Genomic DNA, 23,402 nt, shown 5'->3' on the forward strand with positions numbered 1-23,402 from the left:
CCTTTAACCTCCTACACATGACTCTGTTATACATTCATTCATTCGCTGGGACACAGCTAAGCTTCAGGAAGAAACCCTGCTTCTGTGTTTTGGTCTCCTAATTCCTAATATGCTAGAATTCCAACTTAGGGATCTTGGAATCTTTGCCACCAATAAAATATCTTTTTTTTTTTTTCATTTTCATTAGTTTGTGTTACTTATTTGAAAAACAGTAAAAGAGAGAGAGAGCGAGAAGAGTTCCCTTTCACCATTTCACTATTCAAATATCAGCAAAAGCCGGTGGTGAAGGAGCTAAAGGCAGGATCCTGGAACTTATTCCAGGCCTCTCATGTGTGTGGCAGGGACCCAGCTGCATGAGCCACCTCCTGCTGCCTCCCAGAATGTATTAACAGAAAGCTGGGACTCAAACCTCGGCACTGAGACATGAGACGCAAGCACTCCAAGTGGCTAGCCCAAATGTCTCCTCTTCTTTTTGCCATGGTATACAATAAATGCCCAGTGTGGAAGACTATGACTTCATATAACATTATTATTAAATAGCACTGCAGTAGAAACAACGATTTTTTCTTTTTTCTTTTTTTTTTGACAGATAGAGTTAGACAGTGAGAGAGAGAGACAGAGAGAAAGGTCTTCCTTCCGTTGGTTCACTCCCCAAATGGCCACTTCGGCTGGCGCTGTGCTGATCCGAAGTCGGGAGCCAGGTGCTTCTTCCTGGTCTCCCATGTGGGTGCAGGGCCCAAGCGCTTGGGCCATCCTCCACTGCCCTCCCTGGCCACAGCAGAGAACTGGACTGGAAGAGGAGCAACCGGGACTAGAACCCAGTGCCCATATAGGATGCTGGTGCCGCAGGTGGAGGATTAACCATGGCGCCGGCCCCCTAAACCACCGATTTTTTTAAAAAAAAGCATAGATCAAGAGAAAAATTACAATGTTACCCTCTTGGAGTGAGACTGTGAATAATTTAATGAACTGAACTTTTCTTTGGAAAGTTTTACCCATTTAATACATTTTACAAATTGAAGTTTGCTTTGAAAAGTTTCATTGTCAGGCGTTAGTTTGACTATCCACTTATATTGAAGTCAAAGATCAGTCAGCCCTTCCCAGATACAGAACAACTGAAGTAAGGGATACAATCAGAAGATCTCACAGCAAATGGCCAGTGGTCACCCAGCTGGACACCAACAGGAACCAAAGTGAGAGGGGATGTGAAAAGATGCCATAGACGCAATGCCGCCCCCGCATGGGCATACCTGAGTCGTAGGCAAAATCTCTGGGCTCCTGCTTGATCATCAGAGGAGGCGGGAAGCTCTGGCTGGCCGCGCCACTGACCAGGGTGCTGTGTTCATACACGGGGTCGTGGAACTCCTGCTTAAAGCCTTGTGGTGGGAAGGGGATGTTTGGCTCAGACATCTGGCGTTGGTACATGGGACGGCCTTCCCGTGGCATGGTGGGCAAAGGAGGAAAGGAGTTACAGGGCTCGGAGAGCTGGCGGCGGAATCTAGGAAGAAGAGAGTGGCTCAGATTGAAACGGTAACACAGACGATCTTTTAAAACCCTGGCGTGACATCTAACCGCTAAGCGAACCAACGCGGTTCCAACTGGCCCAAGAAGGAAGCCTGAAGTCCACTCTGGATTTCTCTTCCCCAGGTCAGCAGGAACGGTGGTGCTTTCTAATCAGTGTGTTCCCCTTCTTAGGACCCTGTGCCACTTCGATTCCTTCCCGAAGTCAAAATACTATGAGTGCCATTGGAGATATGGACCCAGGGGATTCTCAGTCAACGAGTTCTTCCATGTCACCTGCACATGGAAAGGATCTGACATACTCATAAGCAAGAAAAAAAGATGGGTAACCGAGGCTCATCTCAAATTGCTTCCTCCATCATTCAAATGTTACCAGAATAATCAACAAACATGCAAAAAAAAAAAAAAAAAAAAAAAAACAAACACCCAGAGATCTGTTTGATGGCTGTCCTGAGGAAGCAAGGGAGGAATGGCTGGGGCGGGTATCTGGTGCCGGGGCTAAGTCATCTGCATCCCATATCAGAGGAGCTGGTCCACAGCCTGACTGCACCACTTCTGAGCCAGCTTCCTGTTCATGCACACCTGCAGGCAGTGGGTGACGGCTCAGGGACTTGGGTCCTGGTCACCCACAGGGGAGACCTGACTGGAGCTCCTGACTCCTGGCTTCAGCCTGGCCCAATTTTGGCGAAGCAGCAGATGAAGTCTCCCTCTGTGTCTGTTCCTATCTCTCTGCTTTTCAAATAAAATGAAAATAAGAATAAATCATCTTTTATTAAAAAAAAAAAAAAAAAGACCTGGGGCCAGCACTGTGGCATACTGGGTAAAGCCACCGTCTGCATTGCCGGCATCTGGTTTGAGTCCTGGCTGCTCCACTTCTGATCCAGCTCTCTGCTATGGCCTGGGAAAGCAGTGGAAGATGGTCTAAGTCCTTGGGCCCCAGTACCCACATGGGAGACCCGGAGGAAGCTCCTGGCTCCTGGCTTCAGATCAGCCCAGTTCTGGCCTGTTGTGGCCATTTGGGGAGTGACCCAGCAGATAAGACCTCTCTCCTTTATCCTCTCTCTCTCTCTGCCTTTCAAATAAATAAATCTTAAACAAAAATAAATAGATAAATAAAATAAAATAAAAAGACCTGTTGTTATGCAGGGAACAAGAGAAAAATGAGTTTTAATTCCTCAACAGTATCCAAATCACCACTGTATCCCAGTGAGAAACACAACAGACCATGTCTTGGGACTGGCATTGAGGCCTAGTGGGTTAAGCTGCTGCCTGCAGTGGCAGCATCATATATGGACACCAGTTTGTGTCTTGGCTGCCCCACTTCTGATCCAGCTCCCTGCTAATGCACCTGGGAAAGCAGCAGAAGATGGCCCAAGTGCTTGGGCCTCTGCACCCAAGGGAAACCCAGATGAAGCTCCCAGCTCCTGGCTTCCATCTGTCCCAGCCCTGGCTGTTGTGGTCAGAGTGAAGCAGTAAATGAAACATGTCTCTCTCACTCTCTCTCCATCTCTCTCTCTGTAACTCTGTCTTTTGAATAAATAAAAATAAATCTTCTAAAAAAACAGAGAGAAAAGAGATTTTTTTAAAAAATATAAAAACATCAGGCTGGTAAGAATAAGCATTAAGCACACAGCTCCCCTTCAAAGATGAGAACACGCATGCGCCGCGTGGTGTGCGGGGTCGGGCAGCCGGCTCCTGAGCAGGCTGAGCTGTGGCTGAGGCTGGTGCTGGCTGTCCTGGACAACAACTGGCTCATCACAGAAGCGCTCTCGTCTGTGTTTCTCATCCACAATATCATTGACCCACCACAAAGAGGTGGATTAATTAAAGATTTAAAAGTGCTCTAACAATGCCCCAGGAGTGTTTAAAAATAACCTATAAAACATTTCTGTGATCAAATATAACCCTATTAACCCTCCCACTAAAAGCATTCCTGAGACTTTAATTTGGAAAGTTAGCATTTAATTTTGGTAATGCTAAGTGAAAATCAGGGGCGAGCCTTTCCAAGAATACCCCATCCTGAGAGTTACCTCTAGGCTCCCTGGCTGCCACACCTGCAGACCGGAAACACGCATGCTTGCACAACCACGGGGCGGCCTGGCGCTACATTAATTTCCCCTTCCCTGGCTTATTTCATTAGCCAAAAAAAGAAACAGAAATTATCATTAAGAACTTGTCAAGGAGTGAATCAGAAAATCGTAACTTTTGAAGTTAAAATAAGAAGCGGGCTTACTTCAGAAGCCTTAAAAGGAAGCTAAGAATGCAGCTCTGAGAGCTGGGTGGAGTGTTTTGTTTTTACGAGCAGACCTGATTCCAGTTGGTACTTGCTAGGGATCGCACACCCCCGTCTCAGGAGTGCTGTTCTCAGGAGCCCAGGACCTGGGCAAGAGGCTGGAGAAGCCACTGGCAGGGCGTTAGCAGGTGACACAGCACGCAGGGGGCTTCTGGGATACAGGGGATCAGGGCTGTGGGTGGTGGGAAAGGTGGAAGGAGAAAAGAGACAGGGTTCCTGCACAGTGGGCTCGGTAAACGGTGCCCAAGGGCTGGCCCGAGGAGTGGAGAGCGGCTGAGAAAGGAAGCAGCGAGCAGGCCAGGTGGCTGCGAAGCATTCCCAGAGAAGAGGTGGGGTGCCTGGGCTGGAGGGCGCGCTCTGGGGAGGAGATTTGTTCCCGGAGCCAATTTGCCATAAATAGCCCAGGCGCTGTCATTTGTTGGCTAGAACCCTCTAAGAAATCCTCCCCTGAAACATACGGCTTTGGAGATTTTCCTGGGACCGGCCAGCTGGTCCTGTCCTCAGAACCCAGTCGGGGGCAGTGGGAAAAGACCCTGGACCTTCCCTCTTCCAGTTCCGGCCCGGCTGTTCTCCAGTCAAATACTGGACTCCAAGTGGAGGAATGCAAATGGATTCGGCTAAAGCAAACGATTTCAAGTTAGGTCAAAAAAAAAAAAAAAAAAAAAAAACCACAGGCCTGCTGCTCCTTCAGTGGTCACCTCCTCGGCGACGCCAGGCTGGCGCACGCACAAGAGGCTCTGTGAACTTGAACTCCGGGCAGGCACCAGAGGAGGAAGAAACGAAACTGGCTTTCGTGTGCTCATGGTCTCTGCAACCTTTCCAGCTCCACACAACGTGCATCTGTCAGGTGGCCCGCCCTGCAGTCAGGATTCTTTTATCTGTGTTTCCAAAGCTGTTTACACAGATGCACACTCCCGCACACTCTGACTACGACTCAAGCCCTTGGGTGAGAAGGGAGAGATTCAGTAACCAAAGCACCAGAGGACCTGGTGATGGAAACACAGGCAGAAAACCCACAGATGGTTTTCCTGGCCCTGGAAAGACTGCTTTCATCTTAACTCCTTTATACCAGTGAGAGTTCCTGAACTTGAGGCCGAGCCCCATTGAACAACCCATAAAAAAAGCAGATCGGAGTGCCCTCTGATTTTCTGAAAGTTGTCGCTTTCCTCTGCTGACCTGGGGGATTCTTTAGACCGAGTTATTTTTACAATGGTGTGGCAGAGCCAGTTTGCCCTGGCTTCTGGGGAAGTGATCAGGAAGTTTCTGAGCCAACTGTTAAACACGGCCATCGTGAAAGGGCCAAACCCAGTAACTTCACAATTGAAAAGTTATGTTAAAAACAAAGGCAAGGATTCAAAACTCACCAGTTCCTAATTATTTTATTTCATTTCACTCAGAGTGACACACAAAAAGAGAAGGAGAAAGACACAGATCTCCCAACTGCTGGTTCACTCCCTAAATGCCCACAGCAGCTGGGGCTGCCCCAGGCTGAAGCCAGCAGCCAGGAACTCTATCTGGGTCTCCCACATGGGTTGGAAGGGACTCACACACTGGAGCCATCAACTGCTGCTTCCCAGGCACATTCATAGGGAGCTAGCTGGATGGGAAGTGGACGAGCCAGGACTCAATTTGGCACTCCAATATGGGATGCAGGCATCCTAAGGGGAGCTTAACCTCGCCACAAAGGCCACTCCTAATTATGCCCTTGGGGTGAGCCATGCCCACGGTATCCGTTTGGGAGAAATGCTGTGCCCATTTCTTGCCAACCCCACAGTCAGGGCTGTCCCAGTGAGGGCTCAGGAAGGGTGGTATTTACAGGACACACTCGGCAATGCCACAGAACAGGCCTTATGACTCTTCCCTCCCATGGGGTCTATTGTGAAACATTTACCAGGAAATGCCTTGGTATGTATACCTACAAAGGAGAAAGGAGACAGAGGCATGCTGTATATCGTCAGCCTAGGCTTTAAGCTGTTCATTGCGGCAGTATCTCGGGAGTTCTATTATACTGGAATATGAACTTCTTCAACTCTAGGAGTTAAGAGTCACCCACCAGAGCATTCTCCCTAGGTCCTTGCTCCTGCCTCGATAATAACTAATTCAGCCTCTCCCTCGTTCACTGCTTCTTCCCAGTGTCTAGGGACACAGGTCTAGTGACATTAAATATTCATCACTTGGAAAGGATGGTAAACAGTTTTAATCAAATAAGTTCTATTCTGCAAAACTATGTATAGCTTAACCATTCAATCTAAGGTAAAGAACCTAATTCCATAAGCCACCTACTAAAATTAGTCCCCTCACTTTATAGAACAAGTACACACACATATGCTCATAAAAATGGGATGATCTGATTTAAAGTTTAAGTGAAGCAATTTAATTCAAGAAAAGTGAAAGGGAAGTGTTCAAATGTCAGTATATAGATTAATTTTCCATTTTAGCAACCAATTTAAATGTTTATAAAAGGGATGTTTATAAATGACCTTCTCCACCAATTATTTATAAGTATACATGCAGCAAGCTCGTTCTAAAAATATTTTGCACAGATGTGCAGAATTCATTCGCTCACCTCACATCTACTCTAGGTCTTCAGAACTGCTAAGAGGAGTTTCTTCCAAGAATGCTAACAGCCAGTCTTTAAAGAAATGGCATCCCGGCTTACCTGTGGTCCATGGGGTAGCTGCTGTCTGGTATGGGCTGTGACGGAGGGAGGTGGGCTGGGAAGGCTCGCTCAGGCTTCGGAGTGTGAGCTGAGCTGGGCGAGGCATGATGCAGTGGGGACACCGGGGTGCTGGAGGGCGTGGGGGGGTTGGAGGGCCTCATTCCCACTTGTGGCTTCTGATCATAGGCACTGGCAGGGACAAAAGCCAGGACGTCACTTGGAATGCAGCAACTTCAGAGTCGCCACTGTAAAAGCTAGTGTTAGCATAAACATAAACGGTGCCTTTTTAACATGCATAAAACAACTATCAGGAAAATCACTGTGAAGGGAAGCAGTGGGACTGTGTCCATCTCTCCTCGAATCTCCCTTTGAGCGAGTTTGATAGATATTTTCTGTCATTAAATTATTCTGTTATCATAATTACCCTTCCACAAATATTACATTTTAAAACAAGTCCGAACGTCAGCTTCCTAAATGGAGACTCTACCTGGTTTCCCTTCATTTGCGCTGGAATTTCAAGGCAATGCTGTCGCCATAAATTTTTCTTTATATTAAACAAATGATATGTGGCACGAACTTCCTCACACAAGATAATGGAGATTAATGAGGTTAATTAACATGTCTCCAATATATTTAAACTTCCGAGGAATGTAAGAATGAGTACAAAATAATGTTATGATGAATAAAATCCTATCATCACAGCCTAACTTTTAAACACTCACAATTACAAAAAAAAAAGGTATAAGTTTGATTATTTGTTATGAATTTAAACTGTTTTCCAACGTGCAGCTCTAAGGCATGTGCTTTAATGAATTTTTGTTAACCAAAACATATTTTATTAAAAACCAATTGTATTTAAATGTCTGAAAAAGATAGTTCTAAGTTCAAATAAAAATAAAAAATGCTAAAATACAAAGCATACTTCCGTACACATTTTTCTCTTTGATATATTTCTTCTTGGGTCAGTTTGAGGCATACTTTATTCTCTTATCCCATCAACACAACAGAATTACCCTCAAGTGCAAAGACACTTCACTAAAGCAAAGGGGTAGGTGCTGCCCAAGTCTAGCTGGTTTTAAAGCAAAGTCAAAGACACTCATATGGAAAAGCTCACGTTTGGTTCTGCCTCTGTTCTTTACCAGTACTTCTAAGTAAAAAACCAACTTCTTTTATAAAATGATTCCTCTGATTCAAACTCATGGCGGGGGGGAGGGGGACTGATAGTTTTTTGGTACTGAGATGTTACCTTTACTCCCCATGAAATGTTGTATTAAATTACATTTCTTTTACAGATACAGAAGGACCAGACTTTATACATGCAACATCACCACAGGATCACTGCCCCCCCCCCCCAAAAAAAAGCCTCAGAATATGCAGGCTCTGCTGATAATTTATGAATGCCAGGTAAGTCTCACAAAACAAGAGTGATTTCACAGTCACAATTCTGATCAATGCTAAAAAGCAATAATTCTACATCTAACTGGCTTATTGATTGAAAATTCTTCCATGTATTACATAATTATGCCTTGAAAATACAATACCTTAAGGAAAAAAATGCAAAATATAAAACTAAACTGGAACATCTAATCAGATCGATCAATATCTTCTTATTGAACTCAGTATGCTTTAATAGTTGGCTTCTACAAGAGATCTTTTTATACAAGCTATACTGTTTCAACAGAGCTGTCTCATAATTTAAGGCTCTAGTAAGCCTCACAGAAAAGCAGGCATAAAAGACAGGTTGTATAGAACATACAGCAGCAGAGTGCCCAAACATTGGTCAGCTCATGATATAGCGTAAATTGAAGTTTCTCAAATCTTACGTATCACGGATCTAAAGACTATGTGAAATAAACATATGAAGAAGTAGAAGACCTCTTTGGTTCAGAAGATTATCAGAAACCGAATTGATAGAACTCATAAAACAGTATAAATACCTGGAATCATTTTTAGAAGTTTCCAAACTTGTAAGAACTAAGTTTCCACAATAATTCAGGGTAAGATTATTCAATAGACACAGGCAATTTTTCCTTTATGCTATTAGAGCTTAATATGAAAAGTAAAAGCATGCCATTTGCAGTGCAGCGCTTATAATGCACACGTGTGTTATCACATCTTCCACCAAATGAACAGTGTACTTTTGCTGCACCACCCTTTATTATCATCACAAGAACAACTGGCTTTTTAATAGATAATAGCCTCTGCTAAGCCTTATAAAATTCTAGTTTTATTGCAATTGTCCATGAATGCATCTTATAGATCATCTGCAAAGCCTGTCAGATAACTAATGTACTGCTCAAACCTGCCAAATGTTTCATTTTTTCCCGCTACAAACTCTCTATCTAGAGTGCATAATGCATTCATTCTAATGGGAACTTTCAAAGGCTGCTTGTGCCAAATAAGACCCTCTTTTCAAACCCAAGACGCATCGACAGTAGAAAAGCAGCTAACGATTTAGATGAAAGCGATTGCTTTAAAATGATGCTAAGTGTGTGACTGCATGGTAAACAGTTCTTTAGACTTCTGCTCTATGCATTACCTAATTAGCTCGTTACATACTGAAGATGGAATTCATAAATTACAACGAGAGTTTGTATTATTCTGGATTTTTTTTTTTTTGGTCCCATCCTCTATCCAAACACCCTGTTGCCTTACCTGACATTATACAGGCACTTTTCTCCATAGCTGAATTTAAAGGGCTGTTCTTGACTGCAGGCAGAACCGAGTTCTGAACATGGACTGTGGGGTTCTTTCTTGATTTTCAGTGGTAGGCCATGAAACGCCACTAGGAAACAACCCGAATTAAATGTAGTTAGCAATTAAGCATAGTAATCTGTTCTACCTCTCATGCTTAAAATGCCATTAACATTTTGTATAACTTACTTAGCTAAAATATTACATTTGATGAGTTTCAGTGGCATAAAACATTCTGGAGAATTCTGTCCACTCCTTTTCTTCTTTTATGGTGTAAAAAAAATGTAAGTATGTTTTTTTTCTTACTACTTAAAGTGAACTGAATCACCTGTAATTTGCTTAATTTTCTGAAAGGGGAGTTTTGAAAACATTTCACAGATTTCCAATGACTGAAGCAGAGAAAAATATAACTTATTAGGAAAGAATCAAACTAAAGACCAGAACAGAATTTTAAGCATTATGGAAAAGAAAATGTCACAAACATATCAGTAGTGGTGGTTTAGTAGAATGACAACTGGACTAACAAAATTTAGGTACAGGTCCAGGGTAAAATGGTATTTTGGGCAAAACACTCAACACCTGTGAAGTCAATGCTCATCTATGAAATATAGAGCCAAAGGGTGGGTGTTTGGCACGGCAGTTAAGACACCAAGAAGAAACTCCTGCATCCCATTTGGAGGTGACAGGGTTTGAGCTCTGCCTCTGCTTCCAATCTAGTTTCCTACTCACGTGCACTCCGGGAGGCAGCAAGTGATGGCTCAAGTACAAGGATCACCACCACTCATGGGAGACCAGGATGCACATGGGGTTCGGTGCTTGTGGCTTCAGCCTGGTCTTTGTGGACATAGGGGGAATGAACAGGGCTTGAGAGATCTCTATCTGTCTGTCGCTATCTCTTGTCTCTGACTTTCAAATAGACGGAAATAAGTAAAATTCATAAAATAAAAGACGCTAAAATATCTGCCTACCTACTTATCAGAATTATGGAAATGTAAGGAATTGGTGAAATTAAGTATCAAACATAATCTCCCCAAAAATAATTATACTACATAAAATATTTACTCATTTTTCACAGGACTTAATGTATAGTTATGCTTACAATCATTTATGCTTATGTGATGCAGATATTCTCATTCAGAAAATATGAAGATTAAAAGAAATATGTATACCTGGAGGGAAATCATAGCTTTCAACTAAAATATACATATTAGAGACCATCAGAATATCAAAGTTTAATCTTAAATGGAGAATTATTAAAAATAAAAGAAAACAGATGTAAGGACAGATTTTAGTTTTAAAATGTTCAATAACCAGAGGTATGATTAATCAAGGGATAAACTCAGAGAGGATACTTAGCTGGGAGATCGGCTAGAACTCCCCCAAAAAACTAGAATTAAAACACAAAATTTTAAGTTTGTGTTCTATAAAGGAAGATATGGCAAGAAAAATTTTGCAGCTTCTGTTGCCATTTACAATGTCAATTACACCACTTAGTGAGCGTGCCATTACAGCATTACTTAGATTGAATGTCATAAAAAATTTTTAACATAAAATAAACACTGTGCGTGTGTATAATTCTGATAGAAGTATTCAATGGTACTGAAAAGTCACCTGAAACACTGTGCAAACACATCTGTCAAATAATCTAATTTTACTTACATTAGTTAGCGATCCAAGAAAAATGTAAATAATAATAAATAATTATACTGGGCATTCCATTTCCAAGTGTTTTCTTAATGTACTATATATGCATGTTATGCAAACATTTTAAGTGATAAATATGACTATACAAGAGAGTAAAGCCATAAAGAAACAGAAAAGACAGCATGTGTATCTTCCTGCTCTAGTGGAGTGCAGGGCATCACAAAATTCGCTTGACTGACTCTAACAGAACAGGCTTAAGAATCTGAAGAATCAGTGAGAGAGGCCAGCACTGTGGCACAGCATCACATGCCTGCAGCACCAGCATCCTATATGGGTGCCTGCTGCTCCACTTTCCATCCAGCTCCCTGCTAGCCTGGAAAGCAACAGAGGATGGCCCAAGTGCTTGGGACCCTGCAGCCACGTGGGAGACCCAGAAGAAGCTCCTGGCCTGGCCCAATCCTGTCCATTGTGGTGACCTGGGGATTGAACCAGCAGATGGAAGATCTCTCTCTGTAACTCTGCCTTTCAAATAAATTAAATAAATCTTAAAAAAAGGAATCAATTCGAATATGGCAATTTATTTGGATTCAGATGTGAACAACCCAAATATAATAATATAACTTTGCAGTAAATAGGATATTTAAACACAGACTATGTAGATGTTTTCATAAATTATTAATTTTACTGGGTGTGATAATGGCAATGCTAGAGGTTCGTGAAGTATTTACAAATGGAATAAAGAGATTCAGGGATTTTCTTTAGGGTACTCTATAAAAGTGTGGAGAGAACCATGATGAGTCAAATTAGAGAAATACTGAAAATTAGATGAGTCAAATTAGAGAAATACTGGTGGGCAGATAGTGGCTCATTATATTCTCTTAAAGTTATCTAAGTCCTTTAATTTCCAAGATAAAGATTTTCAAATATGAAAACAAATGCACACCAAGATTTTTTTTTTTTTTTTGACAGGCAGAGTGGACAGTGAGAGAGAGAGAGACAGAGAGAAAGGTCTTCCTTTGCCGTTGGCACACCAAGAATTTAAAGTGGTATTCTGTAAGAACATTCCTTCGCTGAGTCCGTGTGTGTGTATTTGTGTGGTTACGCTACTTCTTACAGATATAAATATTCCGAATGTAACCTATGTGAATACGTTAACCACAGGACTTCCATTTTTTTAGCAAGTAGTTTTCAACCATTATTTCCTAGAACATACACAGCAGAATGAGCATATGTAAGTTTTAGTACTTCAATGTATGTTTTGGGTTTTACATTTTCCCATGAAAAAGCAGTAGTAACATATAAAGAACTCAATTTGCATTCAAATCATAACATACTTGCGATATCAGACCTAACATACATGAAGAGGCATTGATAAGACATCAGAAACTAATTATGATGCAGTTTACCCTATTTAGCAAAATACCACGCACATACGAGACTACTGTGTTTAATATTACTACATTTAGGTGTCTGGGACCATGAAGTAGGAAAATATTAGTGATTAGGATATAAAAAGCACTTAACCTAAAAGAAAAAAAAATCTTGATAAACTAGGTGTCATTGAAATTAAAAGCTTCTCTTTATCAAGACACCATGAAGAGAATACAAAGTAAGCCATAGGTTTGAAAAGATATTTGCAATAGGAAGATCTGACAAAGAATTCATAAGAAACATGAGAGTAGCTTCTACAAATTAGTAAGTTAAATGGCCAAATTGAAAATGGGAAAAACATTTCAACAGGCAGTTCCTAAAAGATGACATTCAAGTGGCAAAATAAACATTAATGAAAAAGTATTCAAAATCATTATTAATCATGAAACTGAAAATAAACCCACACGAAATTATTACTAGATATCCCCTGGAATGGCTGAACTGCAAATGACGGGCATTACTAAGCTTTGGTGAAGAAATACGGCAATGAGAGCTTTATACATGATACTGAGGATATGAACTGGCATGAGCACTTTGGAAAATGCTTTGGCAGTAACAAGCGGAGCTCAACAGAAACCCACCGCATGGCCCAGCAACTGCACCCTTAGGGCTACATCCTGGACAGAGTTCATGGAGAGATGTGTAAGAATGTGCACAGAAGCTTTATTCATGGCAGCAAACATGGGGAAAACTCAAACACGCATTGGTGGGAGTGTGAATACATAAATCAACACATGCATATAATGGAATGAACACTGTCCAGGAATAATACATGGCAAATTACCCGCCAACATACGTAATATGCCATGTGTGAATTTCAGGAACAAACAGAGCTCTCTGAGAGGGAAAGAATCCCCCTGTGTTGGTGGATGGGAGTGTTACTGACTAGGGGAGGGCACCGGGACGCTTCCGCAGAGTTGGAAACACTCTCTCTCTTGCTCCGTGTGGTGGCTGCATTAAGATATACTATATGGGCCGGCGCCGTGGCTCACTAGGCTAATCCTCTGCCTGCGGCGCTGGCATCCCGGGTTCTAGTCCTGGTTGGGGCGCTGGATTCTGTCCCAGTTGCTCCTCTTCCAGTCCAGCTCTCTGCTGTGGCCTGGGAGTGCAGTGGAGGATGGCCCAAGTGCTTGGGCCCTGCACCAGCATGGGAGACCAGGAGGAAGCACCTGGCTCCTGGCTTTGGATCGGCACAGCGCACCAGCCGCAACACGCAGGCCGTAGCAGCCACTTGGGGGGTGAACCAACATAAAAAGGAAGACCTTTCTCTCTGTCTCTCTCTCACTAACATCTCCTGTCAAAAACAAAAAAAGATATTATATATATATATATATACACACACACATATATATATGTATGTAAAATTCATCAAGCTGTAACCAGATTTTTGCATGATAACAAATATGTACCTCAATCAAAAGGTTAAAATGGAAGAGAGGCATCAATCACAAATGTGCTAGTAAGCTGTTAAGCACGTCTGTCCTGGCCAAGCAGATATTATCCAAACGGCTGGCAGGTGTGGAGGGTGGTCAGGAGTGGCTGTTCACCTGACTGTGGCGTGCTACCCCAGGGTCCACCAGCACTGACCCAGACACGAAAGGTGTGGTCCACCCTAGCAGATACACTGCGCAGCTCGGCTGCTTGCAGACTGGCTCCATGGGCTTCAGGAAGTGACCTCAGAACTATGGGCACTGCTTAGTCTTTCCCAGCTGCTGTAATCAAGACATAGACTGAGTGACTTGCCCAAACGTTTCTCTCTCACAATTTAGGAGGCTGCGTGGTCCAAGATGGAGGCACCAGCAGATTTGAGGCCTGGTGGGGTCTGGTGATAAAAGTGTCAGCCAGCTCTCTCTCTCTTTTAAAAAAAAAATATTTATTTGCTTAAAAGGCAGAGTTACAGAGCTACAGAGGCAAAGAGAGAGAGAGAGAGAGAGAGAGAGAGGTCTTCCATCCTCCAGTTCACTCCCCAAATGGTCACCATGGCCAATCTGAAGCCAGGAGCCCGGAGCTTCTTTCGGGTCTCCCACGTGGGTGCAGGGACCCAAGGCCTTGGGCCATCTTCCACTGCTTTCCCAGGCCAGAGCAGAGAGCTGGATTGGATGTGGAGCAGCGAGGACTCAAAACAAGGCTCACATGGGATGCTGGCACCACAGGCAGCGGCTTTACCCACTACGCCACAGTGCCAGTGCCAGCCCCAGCCAGCTCTCTTTTATTATCACTTTATCCCATGCATAATCACCTCCTAAAACCCTCCCTCCAAACACCATCATGCAGGTGATTCAACCCCAATGCGGGAAGGCACACAGGTGCCCAAAGTGCTATCACAGGCAAGCTCATCCCTAAACACTGACACTCAGACCTGGCTGTTCACCAGTTTCCAGGGAGTTTTGAAAAAAAGAAAAAAAAAAAAAAACACAGATTCCCAGCCCCTGCCTGCTGAACCACGGTCCCCTCAATATGCACACGCTGAAGTCCTACCCTGCCTATCTTAGTAGATGATGTTACCTGGAAAAGTCATTCAGTTTACAACAGGGTCAGAAACAGGGGGTTCCAATGCAGTACGAGTGGCATCCTTACGAGTGGGGGGTTGGATACACAAACATCCACAGCGAGAGGATGTTGTCATGACATATCCAGGTGGGGTCCCACAAGCCAAGAAATGCCGATGACTGCCGGCCAACCCCCGAAGGTGCAGGGGAACCATGGAGTGGATGACCTTCCATAGCCCTCAGAACCCTGCCGACACCTCAATATCCTTCCAGCCTCCAGTACTGCCCAGTTGTGGTGCTTGGTGATGGCAGACCTACAGATCCAATATACCACTCCCAGAAAACCGGGCTTGCTAAGACTGGGGTATACCAGGATTGCGCCTCTGCAAAGATGTCGGGTGCTTCTCACGATCGATCGGCCACATCTGGAATCCACTGTGATGCTTGACACCTCCTGCACCCAGTGTGTGCAGCATTTGGACTTGGACTTGAAAACGCTTTTTAACAAATCCACCCATGTCTCAATACTCAAGGACTCCCAGAGTCTCTCCTGCTAACTCACTCGACGTGTGTGGGCCTCTTCATCATTATGGCTCCTGGGACCTGATTTTCTTTCTTTCTCTCTTTTTTTTTTTTTTTTTGGCTAATCATAAACCAAGCCAGTAATCCAATGAATATGACTTGGCAAGGGTTTTTTCCTAATTGCTACATGTGAGGAATAAAGAGGTAGGCCAACCCGAAGATCTGACATCTTTGCACAATTACCGCAGGCTACTGTCTTTTCCTCCCCTTAACTTGCCCGCTCCCTTATTCTTTCATCAACCAGGGCCGAGCTGAAAACGGGCTGGGGATTTCATCACAAGGCTGAGAGACTGAGCGGCTGCAAACAGGCGGTTCTCCAGCTCACTGGCACAGGCACAAGTGAAAGCAGCACACTCATTTTGTGCAATTTGCTTTACCTTCCCACATGGAGTGGGTGCATGTAAAAGGCTGTTAAGTACTAAATTATTCCTTATCAAATCACCATCATCTGGAGTCATGATCAACGCTAATTAAATTACTTTCGCTGAACACGGCTCCAGCCTGCTGCCGATGCCGCTAGGTACGTTTCATTTCACTTACGGCGCTGCCCTTACCAGGTCTGCAGTGAGAGCTACAGGCACCCACCCGCATTGTTTGTAGTTTTAATTAAAGTGCATCTTTCCTTCGTTAAGTGTATCAAATCAAGAGAGTTAACTCTTTCATTTACAAAGAACTGACGATTCAAAATGACAGGATGTCTTTATCCCTGACTTCAGACAGTTCAGATAAGTTATCTGTGAGATCTGCAGCCATCCTGGGGGACTCCTTAAATGCGTTTTCCATGGAACGTTCTACGAGCCACAACTCCTCCTGATGATCAGATCTTCGGGAGGAGGAACAGAAAGAACACTCAAGAGACGTGTTTTGCATTTTTTCTTTGAAGGGAGCCTGACCCTTCTACAACCACATCTTAAGCCTGACTAATGATGACTGACTTTTTCTCATGGTTAAATGTAAGAGTTCCAAAATGCCAGGACTTCGAAATAGGCATTTCCAAAACAAACTTACCCACTTCTTAATTCAGAAGTTTACTTCAATGGTAATCCATGGGTATTTGTGAAATTACTAATTGTTCTCATTTTAGAACTGTGAACTGTGCTGCAACATCTTGCTTGCATTTTGCTTCACCTACACTTTAGAAAGAGGACGGCAGCTTGCCACCACTGCATCCCCCAGGGTGCAGAAGTCCTTATCGTCCCAACAGCAACAGTGCTGGTACACAAGTATGACATTGGATGGCAACGGATGTATTACTATAAAGTCACATTTGAACACTTGAAATATACCCATAGAGAAACTGAAATTAAAATGTGCTCCCAGGAGAGTAACTTCCTGGGCCAGCATTTTGACGTAGCAGGCAAAGCTGCCACCTGAGACGCTGGCAGTCCATATGGGCACTTGGTTCAATCCTGGCTGCTCCACTTCTGATCCAGCTCCCTACTAATGCACCTGGGACGGTCAAGGGAGATGGCCTAAGTGTTTGGGTGCCTGCACCTGAGTGGGAGACCCAGAAGAGGCTCCTGGCTCTGGCCTGGCCCAGCCCTGGCCCTTGTGGCCATATGGGGAGTGAACCAATGCATGGGAGATACCTCTGCCTCTACTCATCCCCCATCCTGTCCCTCTGCCTTTAAAAAAAATGAGAATAATTTCCTAAACTATCATGACCCTGGAGGATTTATTTTTATCCCTAAATTGACACTGACAACATTGTTATAATTAATGCATCATGTTAGTCCACAGAATGTGCAACAAAATCTGTGAAGCAATTTCAGTTTATTGCTAAGTAAAGATGATTATATTTTATAAATTCAAGAACAATAATATATCTAACTTAAGGTGTCAATGATCTGTGGTTGAGTTTGAAATTTTAATTAAAAAAAAAAAAACTAGTTATAATGCTCAAATTTCATTCCATATCACGATTCCTAGCCTACAGTCCTGGCTCCACTACTGATTAAAGGCCCTGCCCTATTCCAGCTTCCTTCTCATGTGTACAGTGAGAGGTAGCAGGCAATGGCTCAAGTACTTGAGTCCCTGCCACCCACATGGGAGACCTCGATTGAGTTATTGCTCTTGGCTGTGGCCTTGCTCAGCCCTGGCTGTTGCAGGCATTTGGGGGGCTGACCCAGAGGATGGAAGAACTTTCTCTGTCTCTCTCCCTGTACCTGTTTTTCCACTTTCAAACAACATTTTAAAAACCCTTAATTTACATAGTTAAATTTTACTGTTTCAAAAGCAACATCACATACTGTGATTCTCGTCATTCAAAACAATGACATTTACTGTAATTCCCATCTTGCAGATATTTTCAAAAAGGCATAAAGAAGCTAGGCTTCATATCTCACTAAAAGGTCTAAGACTCAAATTATGACATATTAAGAACTAGAAACTAGAGCCCTGGACTTTCAAAGCCTTGAGTGAGTAATTCTAATTTACTTCGCACACACACATGATTTCTAACATGTGTGGGCACCACACTAACAGGTGTTTCTTCGATCATTCCTTGGATATTCAGTTAGTTCGCTCATTCTAGGAGCTTCTTCCGGGTCTCCCATGCAGGTGCAGGGGACCAAGGACTTGGGCCATCCTCTACTGCTTTCCCAGGCCATAGCAGAGAGCTGGATTGAAAGTGGAGTAGCCGGGTCTTGAACCGGCGCCCATATGGGATGCAGGCACTGCAGGCAGCAGCCCTACCATTTACGCCACAGCGCCGGCCCCCATTCATTCATTTCTTTACTGTGCCAGGTGATCAAGGGGAAGAGGATGTGAAGCTATGGAATGAAGATGAGGAGAGGGGCACAGTTCTTACCACTAGGAGCTCATAGGTGTCCACTAGAGCTCTCTTTAAGTTTGTGTAAAAAGGTGTATTTTCCCATCTGAGGATATCACCCAGTACCCCGTCCGATGTTCCATTGACTCACCTGTGTGTGAGCCACATGACCTTACTAATACCTTCCAGGCACTTGGATCTAAATGGAAACACTTCTCAGCACACCCCTGCTGCTTTTAGGCCACCTGCCTTCTTTCATTTCATTACTATAACCAAAGGCGTTTAAAAATTCGCACCATGCATATTCTGGTGAAGTCAGGGCATTGCTCTTCAGCATCCGAAGCTCCTCTGCACCCTGATAACCAAACTGTCGCCAGTGAGGGAAAGGCCTCCTCCCCCACGTGCACAGTGAGCGTGAATACAGCAGCACGTGGCCGTGGCCGTGGCTGTGGCTCTGACCTTGCTGCCGCCTCCCAACCTCCTCCGAAGAGTGAAATAGAGGAGCAATTTCTGGGAGCACAGAAACAATCACCCTGGGAGGAGAAACAGTCACATTTTTGCTTCTTCTCTAAAGCAAACCATGTCTCTGAGTCAAATCTGCAGTTGTCGGAGGAAAGCTAGCTACACGCTTTGATGACAGGCTCCTGATTCTGATGAGATTTCTGGTCTGTAGAAAAACCTTCTGTTAGAAGAATCTACCGGATGCTATTCTGGGACAGGGTTGACAAATTATAGTCTGTGGGCTGAATCCAGCTTCCCACCTGTTGGGTTTTTTTTTAAAGGATTAGTTATTTATATGAAAATCAGAGTTAAAGAGAGAGACAGAAAGATCTACCATCTGCTGGTTCACTCCCCAGATGGCTGCAATGGCCAGAGCTGGGCCACACCGAAGCCAGGAGCCAGGAGCTTTCTCTGGGTCTCCCACACGGGTGGCAGGGGCCCAAACACTTGGGCCATCTTCTGTTGCTTCCCCAGGTCATTAGCAGGGAATTGGATCAGAAGTGGAGCAGCCGGGACAGGAACAAGAGTCCATATGGGATGCTGGCATTGCAGGTGGCAGCAATACCCGCTATGCCACTACGCCAGCAGCTCCTGCCTGTTTTTATAAATTAAGTTTCAGCAGAACATTCCCATACAATCATTTATATATAGCCCAGGGCCACCAGTAGCTACCGTGGCCATTTAGGATAGCTGAGAGGAAGACCCACAAGGCCCCAAATATTTATCATCTTGCCCTTAACACTGAAAAGCTTGCTGACTCCTATTCTAGAATTCTATCTGTTCTGAAAAAGGAGAAAGAAGACATAAAAGAGGCTGGATGAAGAGCAACACTAGTGTCAGTAAACTAGCTCAATCAGTCAAACAGGGGGCTCTGGATCTTAATCTACTAATTCCCTGCGTACTCTGAATCTCCAAACCAAAAGTGTGTACAATTTCCAGAGGTACACACAAACCAACTGATGAACGATGACACGAAATGCAAACTGTCAAGCAGTATGCGTTTAATGTGCTTTGAAAAATTTCAAGGCATTTTCCTAGACCAGGGTGATGTATAACATGGAGAATTTGTTTTACACCTGCCTAAAAAAATATAACTGAAAAAGTCAAAACAAATCATGCTGCAGATGCCAAAGTGCTCGTAAAAAAAAAAAAAAAAAATCACTTGGCTTTAAGGAGTGATTCTTTTGGTAAAAAAATCTCTGTAAAAGGGAAAAAAAAAAAAGCCAATGGTATACATAAATTAGATTATTTAAGACCAGATACAAGCATGGCATGAAAAATGCAGGCAGCCTTTTATACAAATATATGAGTATGTAGTTAGGAATACACTCAGCAGATGAAAAGCATTCACTTTAAGATAATATCACTTCAATTTCAGGTGATAAATGGATGGCAATGACCTCAATTAGTGCTCAGCTGAATTCCAGAAGCAAAGGGGAAGTCTTGTGTACAAATAAAGACAATAGCGTGTTTCGCTCTGTAAATCCATCATGAGGACACACAGCAAGACGGAGGGTACTTCAGTGCCTCTGAGCCTTCCATCCAGTCTTTCCCAGTGCATTTAGCTCCTCCCTGCCCTCCCACCCCATGTGTGCAAACTCCCTCTGACCCATCCCCCCTACACACACACACACACACACACACGCAAACACACGCCCGACACCCATTACTAAAGAGTCCAATCTCAGCTATCAACAGAGAGCCTTTATGGAGCCATTAAACCATCTCTCTTGTTTACAGTGCCTGAAGAAAGATGTGAATTATGTCTGTGACAAAACCAGCGATAGCATTTCCAAACCGCTATCAAAATGCAAACTGAAACTCATTTAAGGACAGGGACCCCGATTCGAGTTTTCATGAGTCTCCATTATTTGCAGCGTCTGCAAATATATCCGCCTGTGACATCTCTGCAACCGGATTTTAGACCGTGACACAACAAGCTGACAATGTTTCTTAAATAATACCCCACAAGTAGAGAAGTTTCTACAGGAATATTATCAGTCTGCAGATACCCCATACCTCGGTTGCCCCCAACAGGGGCTTGTTGCTCAGTTGCTATGACAAAGCCAAAGTACACAGCCTCTTCTTCTCCTTGGGAATCTCAGAATTTTTAAATGGAAGCAGACATTTGATATAATCAAGTGTTAGCAACCCAGCCAGTGTTTATTGTAGCCTCAGAATCCTTTGTGCTCCAGAAACCTCAGTGGAGGTCTCTTGTTTTTGTAAAACAGGTAAAAGGGGAACACCCTTCCCCAGGGGGGAGCCAGGAGCCAGTAGATGTCCCTACCCCAGACCCAGAAGGAGATGCTGCACACCTGCCAGGAACTTCCTGGGCACAGCGACAGGCAGGACTGAAGTCTCAGCAAATCCTGACATTTCTCAGAAGAGAGTGGCAGACTTTTGTGCATGTAACATAAATTCTGCTCTGGAACGCGGACTGCACGCTTCCCAACAGGGGTCCCAGAATGGCCTTGATCCAGCAGCCAAGAGGGGATGCGGTTTGCAAAAAGTCCCGGGGGGTGAACTTGGACCCCACAGCCTCATTCTGCCTCTGGGGAGGCCAGCCCTGGGAACCAGCCAGCCAGCCTCTGGCCCTTGCCACAACCTCCCAAGCAAGCCAACTCGCAGGAACTATGACAACAGCGTGACAGGTGGGCAGTGTGCCTCTGAGGGTGGGTCTGTCTCTATCTCTGTAAAGAACAGTGCGGGGACCCAGGTTGCCACCCCAGGTGCCCGACCAGAGGCTGCCACCACGCATGTTCAGCTCACAGAGTGGTTCCAGCTATTGTGGATGAGTTGTGATGACCAGGAAACTAGGCAACCCTGAGGTGCCCATGCAAACATCACCTTCACAGTCTTCTTCTAGTTAAAAAAATAAAAATCCACAATCCACTTTCCAGCATGAAAAACAGGTTAGTGGTGGGCTGAGCCCAGGAGCAACAGCCCCTGGACCAGGATCCGGGTTTTCCCTGATAGTGCCCACCACGCCGCTCACCATTACCATTTGCGCTAATAAATTCAGTTCACCTGCTCATCTGCTTGGCACAGGAGCACCCTACCCCTTACCCAAAACACCAGGAAATCATGAGGAGGATGTGTTCACACACAGATGTGCCTGGACACACACATACGCACACACACACAGACAGCTCGCATCACACTCATGGCTGAGATACCCAACAATTCATCCTCCAGCAATAGGGAATCATGGCAAAGCTGGCAGGCACTTAAATCTACCCTGCACTGGCTATAAGACTGCACGAGCCCCTGGATCTCTGCCTTCACTTTGCTCATCTGTAAAATGAGACAACGATCATGCCTGTCTTAAGAAGCGGCTGACAAGCATCAAGGAGACTTGTATGTGAGCCCTCAATAAGGTCAGGTGTTGGTGGTGCTATTTAAAAGATTTATTTAGGGGCTGGCGCCGTGGCTCACTTGGTTAATCCTCTGCCTGCGGTGCCAGCATCCCATATGGGCACTGAGTTCTAGTCCCAGTTGCTCCTCTTCCAGTCCAGCTTTCTACTGTGGGCCGGGAAAGCAGTGGAAGATGGCCCAAGTGCTTGGGCCCTGCACCCGCATGGGAAACCAGAAGGACCTGGCTCCTGGCTTCGGATCGGCGCAGCGCGCTGGCTGTGGCGGCCATTTGGGGGTGAACCAGTGGAAGGAAGACCTTTCTCTCTGTCTCTCTCTCTCACTGTCTAACTCTGCCTGTCAAATAAATTTTTTAAAAAATTGATTTATTTGAAAGATAGAGACAGAAACAGAGAAGCAGAGAGATCTCCAATCTCTAATCCAATGTCCACAACAGCCAGGCCAGGCTTGGGCAGGCTGAAGGCAGGAGCCACAAACTCCATCTGGGTCTCCCATGTGGGCAGCGGGGGCCCAAGTACTTGAGACATCATCTGCTGCCTCCCAGGTGCCTTAGCAGGACGCTGGATCAGAAGTAGAGTAGCGGCCGGGCCTTGTCCCAGTTGGTGGCTTAACAATGCCCAGTGGACTGGTGCTGTTTCTCAAACCCAGTATTAGCAGGTGCCAGGGCTAGAAGAGAGCATGTGGGTCCCACAGATGCATCAAGTTGCAGCAGCAAGGCCCATGGAGACTGAATCCTGGCTTTGTCCCGCGCCTGCTGAAGGGACTGCTGGAAACCAGGTATCGTCTGTGCTGCTCAGCCCTCCCTGGGAAGAGGAGGAACACCACAGACCTTCCCTCCAGGGTCTGAGTGAGAAGCTGCTGAGACCACAAAACAGCATTCGGCACGTGGTGAGCCATCAACGCCGCTAGCCCAGACACTGCCTTATGCAGGAGACAGACGCACACTCCAGGAAGCAAAGAGGCTGGCGGAAGAAGCAGGGTTTCTGGCCCCCAGACTAAAGTCATGACATTTTTCCCCTCAACCTTGTTCCCAATGTCTCTTCACTGCACACGCAGATGAACACCTCTAACCCCAGGGGGAGAATCTGCCATGGGAAAGTTCCCTGACACCAGGAGAAGGCACACAGTGTGGCTGACACACAGCATGACCACTGGATTGAGAACAAAGCGGTCTCCCTCCAGCTCCTGCTCCCCACCCCCAGCCCTCGGGAGCCCCGGCTGTGTGACCACGGACAAGCTGAGCAGCCTCCCTGGTCATGAGACCAAAGAGTTCACTCTCGCAGTGCTACAAGGTGAATGCCAGGGTGTACGTGCCTGCTTCCTGACTTGAGAGAGAAGGGGAAACCGGTAAGGCTATGGGAGAAGAAGTTCCGAGGGCTTAAGATACTGAGCCACTTAGTGAGAAGGGAGGGAGCTGTACACGCCTTGTAATAAGTGAGGCTTGCA

At 44.8% G+C, this 23,402-nt stretch overlaps 1 protein-coding gene across 4 annotated transcripts in view; it reads right to left on the bottom strand.

Annotated features, from left to right (window-relative positions):
• ETV1 (ETS variant transcription factor 1) overlaps window positions 1-23,402 on the bottom strand; it is a 102,906-nt gene that overhangs the window by 40,164 nt on the left and 39,340 nt on the right. For all 4 annotated transcript variants that reach the window (XM_070059381.1, XM_070059378.1, XM_070059380.1 and 1 more), the window contains 3 exons: window positions 9,129-9,258; window positions 6,474-6,662; window positions 1,251-1,498 (listed from right to left, as the gene is read on the bottom strand). In XM_070059381.1, the coding sequence (XP_069915482.1) occupies window positions 1,251-1,498; window positions 6,474-6,662; window positions 9,129-9,258 (567 nt within the window). The remainder of the gene's footprint in view (window positions 1-1,250; window positions 1,499-6,473; window positions 6,663-9,128; window positions 9,259-23,402) is intronic.

Source organism: Oryctolagus cuniculus, chromosome 16 (genome assembly GCF_964237555.1).
Source record: "Oryctolagus cuniculus chromosome 16, mOryCun1.1, whole genome shotgun sequence".
Lineage (NCBI taxonomy): Eukaryota > Metazoa > Chordata > Mammalia > Lagomorpha > Leporidae > Oryctolagus > Oryctolagus cuniculus.